Source organism: Panicum virgatum, chromosome 9N, assembly GCF_016808335.1.
Source record: "Panicum virgatum strain AP13 chromosome 9N, P.virgatum_v5, whole genome shotgun sequence".
Taxonomy (NCBI): domain Eukaryota; kingdom Viridiplantae; phylum Streptophyta; class Magnoliopsida; order Poales; family Poaceae; genus Panicum; species Panicum virgatum.
Window position 1 is genome coordinate 47,955,948 of NC_053153.1, and position 10,388 is coordinate 47,966,335.

The window sequence follows — 10,388 nt, forward strand, 5'->3', positions numbered from 1 at the left end:
GGGGTAGAATTCCTAGCCAACCTTATCGTTCTAAAGTCCAATGGCATTGATGTGATCCTTGGAATGGATTGGCTAGCTGGATGCGATGGAGTTATTCAGTGTCGCAAATGATCAGTGCTCTTGACTAGTCCTCAAGGAGACAAAGTGGAATTTGTGGCCGATGCCTTACCCAAAGGAGTGGCAACAGTGAATCAGATGAAGGGAATGCAACTAGAAGATATCAAAGTTGTTTGTGAATATCCCGATGTCTTTCCAGAAGATTTACCAGGTATGCCGCCTGACCGTGATATTGAGTTCAGTATTGATCTTTTCCCTGGCACTGCACCTATTTCTAAAAGACCATATAGAATGGATGTTAAGGATTTGAGTGAACTAAAGAAACAAATAGAAGAATTATTAAAGAAAGGATTTATCCATCCTAGCTCGTCACCTTGGGGAGCACCAGTTATCTTTGTTGATAAAAAGGATGGCAGTAGAAGGATGTGTGTAGATTACCGAGCACTTAATGATATGACCATCAAGAATAAGTACCCGCTACCCAGAATTGAGGACTTATTTGATCAGATGAGAGGTGCTATGATTCTCTCAAAGATTGATCTGAGATCAGGATACTATCAGTTAAGGATTCGACTAGAAGATATTCCCAAGACGGCATTCACAACTAGATATGGTTTGTATGAGTTTACCGTGATGTTGTTTGGTTTGATGAATGCTCCTGCATACTTCATGTACTTGATGAACAAGGTGTCCATGGAGTATCTCGATAAGTTTGTGGTTGTGTTTATAGATGATATCCTGGTATTTTCCAAGAATGAAGAAGAACATGAGGAACACTTAAGATTGGTGTTACAGAAGCTTCTAGAGAATCAGTTGTATGCCAAGTTGAGTAAATGTGATTTTTGGTTGAGAGAAGTATCCTTTCTTAGACATGTTATCTCAGATGGAGGAATTGCAGTAGACCCTAGTAAAGTTCAGGACGTTCTGAATTGGAACCCGCCCAAGAATGTATCAGAAATCAGAAGCTTCCTCAGACTTGCAGGCTACTACCGCAGATTTATTGAAGGATTCTCAAAGATCGTAAAACCCCTTACCTCTCTGTTGGAAAAAGGGAAAGAATTCAAGTGGGATGCAGCATGTCAGGCCTATTTTGAGGAACTGAAAACGAGGCTAACCACCGCACCTGTGTTGATAATGCCTCATATTCACAAAGGGTTTGATGTTTATTGTGACGCTTCACGTCTCGGCCTCGGATGTGTGTTAATGCAAGATGGAAAAGTGGTAGCGTATGCCTCTAGACAGTTGAGAAAGCATGAGCAAAATTATCCTACTCACGATTTGGAATTAGCTGCCGTAGTGCATGCATTAAAGATTTGGAGGCACTATAAGATCGGGAATAAATGCCAGATCTTCACTGACCACAAAAGTTTGAAGTACATATTCACTTAGAGCGATCTTAACCTGAGACAACGCAGATGGTTAGAGTTGATTAAAGATTACGATTTGGATATTCAGTATCATCCAGGCAAAGCAAATGTTGTAGCAGATGCATTAAGTCGAAAAGGTCAGGCAAATATGGCTATAGCTCGTTTGATGCCCCAAGAATTGTGTTGGGAAATGGAACGACTCAACCTAGGAATTGTTTATCACACTGAAGCAGTGACCATGGAAATAGAACCAACACTGGAGAAAGAGATCAGAGAAGGACAGCTAACATATGCTAAAATTAAAGAAATCAAGATTTTAATCGGTTTGGGTAAAGCCCCGGATTTCACAGAAGACGAACAGGGAATTGTTTGGTTCAGAAACAGAATCTGTGTACCTAACATTGATCGTCTTCGTGAACTCATTCTGAAAGAGGCACATGATTCAGCTTATTCCATCCACCCTGGTAGCACTAAGATGTATCAAGATCTCAAAGAGATGTACTAGTGGTACGGTTTGAAAAGAGATGTAGCAACCCACATTTCTTTGTGTGACGTGTGCCAAAGAGTAAAAGCAGAACATCAAAGACCAGCAGGTTTGTTACAACCACTGAATGTGCCTGAATGGAAATGGGAAGAAATTGGTATGGATTTTATCGTAGGATTACCTCGCACTCGTGATGGCTACGATTCCATATGGGTTATTGTGGACAGATTAACTAAGGCTGCTCATTTCATACCGGTCAAAAAAACTTATACCGGTGCTAAGCTAGCAGAGTTATACATGTCACGGATTGTATGTTTACATGGTGTTCCAAAGAAAATAGTGTCTGATCGTGGTACTCAATTCACATCACGTTTATGGTAGAAGTTACACGAGTCAATGGGTACAAAGCTCAATTTCAGTTCTGCATATCATCCGCAGACAGATGGTCAGACTGAAAGAACCAATCAGGTTTTAGAAGATATGTTAAGAGCTTGTACTTTAAAGCATGGAGGCAGTTGGGATAAGAGTTTGTCGTATGCAAAATTCTCTTATAACAATAGTTATCAAGCTAGTCTAAAGATGGCTCCGTTTGAAGCTCTGTATGGAAGAAAGTGCAGAACACCATTGTACTGGAGTCAGACAGGAGAAAGTCAAGTTTTTGGTCCAGAAATTCTTCAAGAAGCTGAAAGATAGGTCCAAATAATCCGAGATAATCTCAAGACTGCACAGTCACGACAGAAGAGTTATGCTGATACTCGCAAAAGAGAATTGACATTTGAAGTCGGAGATTATGTATATCTTAAGGTGTCACTGATCAGAGGTCTTCGCAGATTCAAGGTAAAAGGAAAGTTGTCACCTCGGTATATTAGTCCTTTTAAAATTCTGGAAAGGAAAGGTGAAGTGGCATACCAGTTGGAACTCCCTGAACGATTGTCAGATTGTCAGTTGAAAAAGTGTCTGAGAGTGCTTGAAGAACAGTTACCACTGGAGGAACTTAATGTGCAAGATGACTTGACATATTCAGAGCACCCAGTCAAAATATTGGAGACATCACAGAGAGTCACCTGGAGCAAAATAATCAAAATGTGCAAAGTACAATGGAGTCACCATTCAGAGGATGAGGCTATCTGGGAAAGAGAAGATGAGCTTATGGCAGAATTCCCTCAGTTGTTCTCCAATCTATCCGAATCTCGAGGATGAGATTCTTCTTAAGGGGGTAGGATTTGTAACACCCAAATTTAAACTTTGCTTGAATTCAAATGAATTTCTTCAAATGGTGTTTGAGTTAAAGAAAAAAAAGTTTTTCCCCTCACCCCTTCTCCTTTCAGCCCACTCCCTTCTCTCCACCTCTCTTTCCTTTCCCCGCGGCCCAAACCACCCAACCGGCCAAGTAGGCCCAAGCCACCTCCCCTCTCCCCCCCTCTCTCTCTCGCACTGATGCACCGGACCCACCTGTCGGTGTCGTCCCTTACCTCCCACTCCTTTCCTTTTTCGTCACCGCGCGCCCCTCCCGCCGGGCACGCCCGTGCCCCGCACCCCCGAGCTCCGCTTTCCCTTTTCCTTGCGCAACATTGATGGTCGTATCAGCCCGCGATGCGCGCGCCTCTTCCCCGCGCGAAAAAGCCGCGGCAATCACTGCTGTGATTGCCGGCCGTCGAGCTCGTTGTCCCTCCCTCGCTCATGGCTGCACCAACCCCTCCCTCCCTCTATAAAACCCGCACCCGAGCCCTCCACTCTCCCCTTTCCACCCCACGCCGACGTTTCTCGCTCTACAGCACCGCGCCGCCGCCACCGAGGACCGCTCCCGAGCGCCACCGTCATCGATCCGCCGCCCCGTCGTGCCTCTTCGCCGCCCGTTCGTCACCGGAGCTAGGTGAGGTGGTGAAGAAGCCCCAGACCCCCTTCCCCCTCTCTCTCTCTCTCTCGCTCTATCTCGCCGGCGATTCCTCGCCGGAGCCGCCGCTCCGCCCCTTGCCACCGAGCGCCCACCTCCGGCCACCGCCGCACCCCCTGGAGCCCTTAGCCGTGTTCGTCGTCCGCCCCTCTCTCTTCCCGGCCAAACCGCGCCTGAAACAGAGACCGGAAACGCGATTTCGCATTACTCCGGCGGTCCGCTGCCGCCTCCACCGGCCGCAGGCGCATAGCGCCGCCCGGAGCCGAGCCGCTAGCGCCGCCCCCGAGCCGCCTGCCTCCTCCAGTCGCTCGCTGGTGCCTGGAGCCGCGAGCCGAGCCGCAACCGAGCCACCAGCCGCGCGTCGAGCCGCCCCACCCTTTTTAAGCCATTAGAACGAGATCCAACAGATCAGATCTGTTAGATCTGAGCCGGACCAGAGCCGCCCGGCGCTTTTGCTAAAGAGACCCTGAATTTCTTCAAAATATACCCGCAGTCCTTCCAAGTTCAAAAGTAATTCCAGAGAGGCCCTTTTTCTTCCGTTTAGGACCCTGAGCTTTCTAGATTTTGAACCCGCCATCCAGCCCTCTCTGTTTTTCAATCTAGTCCTCAAATCTAAGGTTTATCTATGGTTTAGTCACTGGTTACTTCAAAGCTAGCCCCTAGAAGCTCTGTTTTATCACAAACAAGTCCGTGGTGCACTGTTATAGCCATATCTTTCACGTTTTAACTCCGATTTTAGCAATTCTCGCGCTCACGCGATCCTTGCATCGTGCTCTACATCTTTTCTGACTTTTCCAGTATTGTTTTTACTGTTTTTTTACTGTTTCTTATTTGTATTGTTTGTTCTTCTTGTGTGATCGTGTAGACGACATGCCATTCGAGGGTGAACAAGAGCAAGCTTTCGAGGAAGATTTTCAGCAGTTAGCCAAGGAAGGCAAGTGGCCTTCTCCCTCTGCATACTCTATTTTATCCTAGTAATATCATATTAATTCACTTTACTTTATTGTTATATTGCATAAACTTGATGGGATAGCCACTAAGGATTTACCTAGTCTTTTCACCCAAACCTTGGAACACCCGTTATAATTTTGTTGGGTAGAAATGCTTGGATGTTTTATCTTGGGATGGCTATGGTTACAATCTTTGGAATATTAAACATGACTTTATTTATGTTTCTATACTTGTTTTAATTACAAGATCATGTTGTTTAATTGGAACATGGAGAACCACCCAAGAAAACCGTACAACTACATTGTCGCATGGCTCTGACCTTAGCTGATTAATTAGCCACGTAGTTAACTGATGGCCTTATCGAAAGGGCAAGGAGGGGTCGGTGTTGGGGTATAGCCCGGTCCTCTTGGGGTGGCAGCCTTTGCTAAGGTGCTGATCATTAAGGAGGGTTATGGTCCATTCCGCTACTGAAACTCTAGCGGGCTGTTGGTTCTTTGCGTGTCTTTGTAAAGGCTTCATAGTGGACCCCTCGTCACTCGCCAAAGAAAGTGTTTAAGGGCCTTGCAAACCCGGGCGACACAGGGAGACATGGATTGTGGGGAAGTGTACAATCTCTGCAGAGTGTAAAACTGATATATCAGCCGTGCTCGCGGTCATGAGCGGCTTGGACCCTCACATGATAATTGAACTTGAAGATTAATTAAATTGTGGTTCTTGGCTAGTTATGTTGGTTCTTATATGATCTTTATGGTTAAGTGGGTTGGTATAACTTATATCTAGTAAATAGGTGTTTGCTAATAAAATTTGGCCAACTAAAATGCTAACTTCTATAGACCCTAGCTTTTTCTTGATGGCATTGCATCTTCACCCCACTTGCTGAGTATCAACCATAAGTGTACTCACCCTTGTCTAACTGCTGTTCAGAAGAGAACAATGAAGTGGAGTACTTCAGTGATTATGAGGAGTTCTAGGAGCGTTCACCAGTCAATGTTCCTGTGGGAGTTGATGAAGCTATGTTGAAGATCTCGTATAGGATATCGGTGAAATGTCTAAGACCTTCGTGTCTATCTATCGGAGTGTGTAATAAAGTACTTATTTTCTTTTATTTACGTTGTTGAATATTGTCTTTGATATATTCACTGATGACGTCTTCCATATGTTTGAAATTTGATTCTGGCACATATATGTGATACATCTGGTGTTTTTTTTAAACCCGGTGTGACAAGTACTCTTATTCCGTGTATTCCATGGATTTTCCAGCATATTTGGAGCTGTGCAAGTATTTTCATGAATATATGGATATGGATACTACACGTCTACACCAGTCGAGTCCGTGACTCCGTGTGGTGAGGCCAGAAACGATGATAGGCGCGAAGCTGATTCTGGGCTCGCTCGCTAGGATCATGTGCGCTCGCCTCCAACACGTGGGGCCATGGGATCTATTTTTCTTTTCCATTTCTCCTTTATTCAATTATTTTTATACTGTTATTGCTTACGTATATATTGTTATTTCTGTAAATTATGTGTGTAAATTAAGTCTATAAGTTAGCTAACAACATTTCTTATGAAAGTTGTGACAAAAGTTACATGTATAAGTTACATATGACATGAAAGTTGTGATACAAAATTATCATGTGATAACGTGTTGTGAAAAAAATTATGTGTGCAAATTATACATATATATTGTAACTTTCCACTAAGTTGTAAATTAGTTCCTAAAAGTTATAGGTATATAGTGTGTTTATCATAAAAAATTGTGCAACAAAATTATTGCGTAAGAAATTATCAACAAAAAGCTACGTGTCTAAATTATATATATAAATTATGATGTGCCAGAAATAGAAAGTCGCGAGAATTATAACTTTTCAAAATTGACTGTTGGAAATCGCTCGCTGAAATCCATCTCAATGCGCGCTCGCGAATTAGCGGTCCCCTAGTTTTTCAGGGCAATTTCCCATGTAATCTTAGCTTCTCTTTTCTCTCCCGTTCCCTCTGTAATTTCTCCTCCATTTTCATGTACGATGATGTATGTGTGGGCTAGCATTTTTGTGGGTCCCGGATATCATAGACGGTTTAAGGTCATCATTGTGGCTGCTTTAAGTCAAAGTCGCTCAATAAAGTCGGTCTTTAGTGTACCCAACAAACAGCAAATTCAGCCGTAACCTCCCATCCTGCTCCCCTCTAGACAGAATTGGTAGGCACACCCAACAAAGCGACCTGGCACTTTCTATTTCTCAAAGGACAACACCGAGTGTAACGCGGGGCAATAGAATTTCACTCACTTCTATTTTGTTTTGCATTCAAACACTTCGGAAGGTGCGAAGGTGCATTGCTATTTGTCAAATGCTATAGCTCAATCTAGAAAAGGAAAGTTAAATTTTGCTACAGTAGTTCTTGGTATATGTTGTGGGATATTGGAAAGAGAATGATTGACTAAAGGATACAGGTGGTGTCCTGCAGCAAAGAAACTACAATAAAGAAAATGCATTTAGTATCCTACAACTAATTTCATGAACAGCAGCGTGTAGACAAATTTTCCAAAAGGAAAAGATGGCATATACATCCATTTTGAAATATACTTTTTTAATTCATTGTATCATTATAAAATATTGCCTTAGCATGTTTTTGGGAGCCTCTTTGTAATCCTAGGACGTATCTCGTTGAAACCTCCAGACTGCCACACAACAAGTTTGCTCCTAGATAATATGAAAAATTGTGTTTCCATTCACGTCATCGGACTATTTGGTTACATGATTTTAGAATGAAATTCTAGCAATATACAACCTCAAGATTGCCACAAGCAATTTTGCTGAACCTAACTAATATGAAAAATTATCTTCGCGTTCAGGTCATCAGGCTATTTGGTTACATAAATTTTATAATGAAATCTAATAATAATATTACAATCTCACTAACAAGCTACAAGAAGCTTCATTGCTTTTTTTTTACCATGCCTCCTTGTTCTTAGAGTTCAATTCTCCTATTAATGTTAATTAATGATTTCTAATATTTAAATATACACAAAAGTTTAGAATAAACTAATTATTTTTAAAATATATGACTCTTAGAACAAATCATTTAGTTTATGTTTGAACAAAACCAATAAGAGCATCTTCAAGAGTCTTTCTAAATTTCACTCTCCAAATCTAAATCATCATTTGGAGAGTCATCTATATAAAAATCGTTTTCTATACATTTTCACTCTCCAACAGGTTTTCTATATTTTGTTTACACTCTAAATAGTTATTTTCACTGTATATCTTTGGCTAGCGAAAAATCTAAAATAGATGATGACTATATTTAAATAATTATTAAGAGAAACTTTTGGATGATGTTTTTTTATTAAAATCTCTATTTATAACAATTGAAATGGATATAGAGAGTCGCTTTTACTTTGAGTGAGTATACTACGGAGGAGGCAAAGGAACATGCTGCGACGGTGTGGTCAACTGGGGTGGCTCCAGCAAGTATGACGACGGGGCTCCCCACGACTGGGCACGACTCGGACCCTCCGATCCATTCTCCTCTGCTCCTCCTCCTCCCCAGCGCCGGCACGGGGCGAGGCAGGGGGGCAGGGAGGGAGCGGGCGGGCGAGCGCAATAACCCCGGCTCAGTTCAACACCTGAGCTCGCGCCGTCGTCTCCCCCTCTCAGGCCCTCACCTCGATGGACTCGCTGGCCGCCGCCTGCTTCTGCTCCCACCGCCACCGCGCCCGCCGACTCCTACTGGCCGCCGCCGCGGCCACCGCCGGGTACGGCCTGTACCGCCTCTACCGCCACCACCGCCGCCGTATCGTCGCCGCCCTCTCCCTCGCCGACACCGTCTCCCAGGTCGGTTCCGACCTCGCCGAATTCCTCCGCTCCGACTCCGACCAAGTCCCACGGAGCCTGCTCCAGCTCTCCAAGCTCGCGGTCTCCGAGCCCGTCTCCTCTGCCACGCCCTCCCTCTCCGAGTCCCTCGCCTCCGGCGTCCTCCGCGCCATCTCCTCTCACCAGCACCAATTGCGTCAACAGCAGCAGCAGCAAAACCCCCAAACCCCGCTCCAAGATCGGATCTTGGACCGCCTCCTCTCCCCCGAAGGTGCCGGGTTCGCCTCCGCTGTCGTCGGAAGCTTCGCCAGGAACCTCGTCCTGTCCTCCTGCAACGCCCGCACCGACTCCTCCGCCGAGGCCGGCGACCGCGAGGAGCCGCGGTGGCTGGCTGCGCTCTGCAGCGCCGCGGGCAAGGAGGCTGCCGCGGACCTCGTCCGAGTCTTCGTCAGCACCGCTGTCTCCGCCTACCTCGACCGCACAGCTGCCGTGCGCACCAACGACCAGCTGCTCGCTGGCCTCTCCGACCCAAGGCACGAGGCCAAGGTCAAGGACCTGGCCGTGTCCGTCTGCAATGGCGCCGTCGAAACCTTCCTCAGGACATCGCGGCAGCTGGCTAAGGAGGCTTCCATTTCTCGCCTTGAGGCAGCACAAATGGAGCGTGTGGCGCACAATCCAGACACCAACTGCGTGATCCATAGGGTGTCAAGCACGCTGGCAGTGCCGAGCAACAGGAGGTTTGTTCTGGACGTCACAGGCAGGGTCACGGCGGAAACTGTCCGTTCGTTCCTTGACTTCCTAGCACAGAGGATGTCTGATGGGGCTAGGAAAAGCATTGTCATCGCTCGTGATGAGGTCGCTGAGAGGGGACTAGTTGGTGTCAAGTACCTCTGCGCCAAGTCTATGGCCATCTTCACCATCTCCCTGGCATTGTGCATGCACATTTTGATGGGAACAAGGTTCCTATTGCCGGCCTAGCTACCTGGCTGGGCTGGGAGTTGGAGTTGCATTGCAGGTGACTGATTACCACTTGCCCTGATTGTAGTTGCAGAGTAAATTATGTAGATTGCAATTGATTGTATATTAGTAGTTGTCTTTGCCTTTCTTGTGTTGGTGAGAAGTGTTAAAGTTTAAGCTAGAAAGTCTTTTGGGTTTGTAGTTGGTGCTTTGTTCTTTATGATTGTTTGTTTGGTTGATGGAGGTATACATGCAGCTAAAATGACACTGGCCAATTCGGCAATGTCATTGAGGTTTAAACCTGTAGTGTTGCTTCCTAGTAGCTCCCCTACTAGTAGCTGTCACTAGCTTGTTGTGTTGGTTAATTATGTTGTTAAGCTTGTTGATCAATGTAAAACAACCAGACACAGCAGTAGGAGCTGGAAGCTTGACTGCTTACAATTCAAATCCTCTGTTTTATATGATTTGTATTGAAGGAGGAGATGAAGTTAATAGAGAAGCGTGACTGGATTTGTCATTTCCTTTTGTGTTCTTTTCCTTTTCTCTTGTGAACTAATTGATTTCAGCTGAATGATGAATCAGTGCCACAATTTCTAGATACGATCGGTAGAGATTAAGTAGCTCTAACCTGGCCACTGGCCTTTGGTTCCTTACTTACACTAATGTTTTTTGCAGCTGTGTCATTGTGCCAATATTTGACATATTTACCTTGGTTTTCAGTTTCTTAAATTCACACTGATCATCTATTTTTGTCTCAGACATACTATTAGAGTATTTTTCTTACTAGTTAAAAAATAGCAGTTCTATGCTTTTTTAGTAAGTAACAGGGGATGCAGATTCAGATGAACTGATTGGGGGTATGTCTTTAA

At 44.8% G+C, this 10,388-nt stretch overlaps 1 protein-coding gene across 1 annotated transcript; it reads left to right on the top strand.

Moving 5' to 3' along the window:
- Nucleotides 1-8,247: 8,247 nt before the first annotated feature.
- LOC120691424 (protein PHLOEM PROTEIN 2-LIKE A10-like) lies at nucleotides 8,248-10,036 on the top strand. Its single transcript, XM_039974494.1, has one exon. The coding sequence runs from the start codon at nucleotides 8,419-8,421 to the stop codon at nucleotides 9,538-9,540; it is 1,122 nt and encodes a 373-aa protein (XP_039830428.1). The 5' UTR covers nucleotides 8,248-8,418; the 3' UTR covers nucleotides 9,541-10,036.
- The last annotated feature ends 352 nt before the right edge of the window (nucleotides 10,037-10,388 follow it).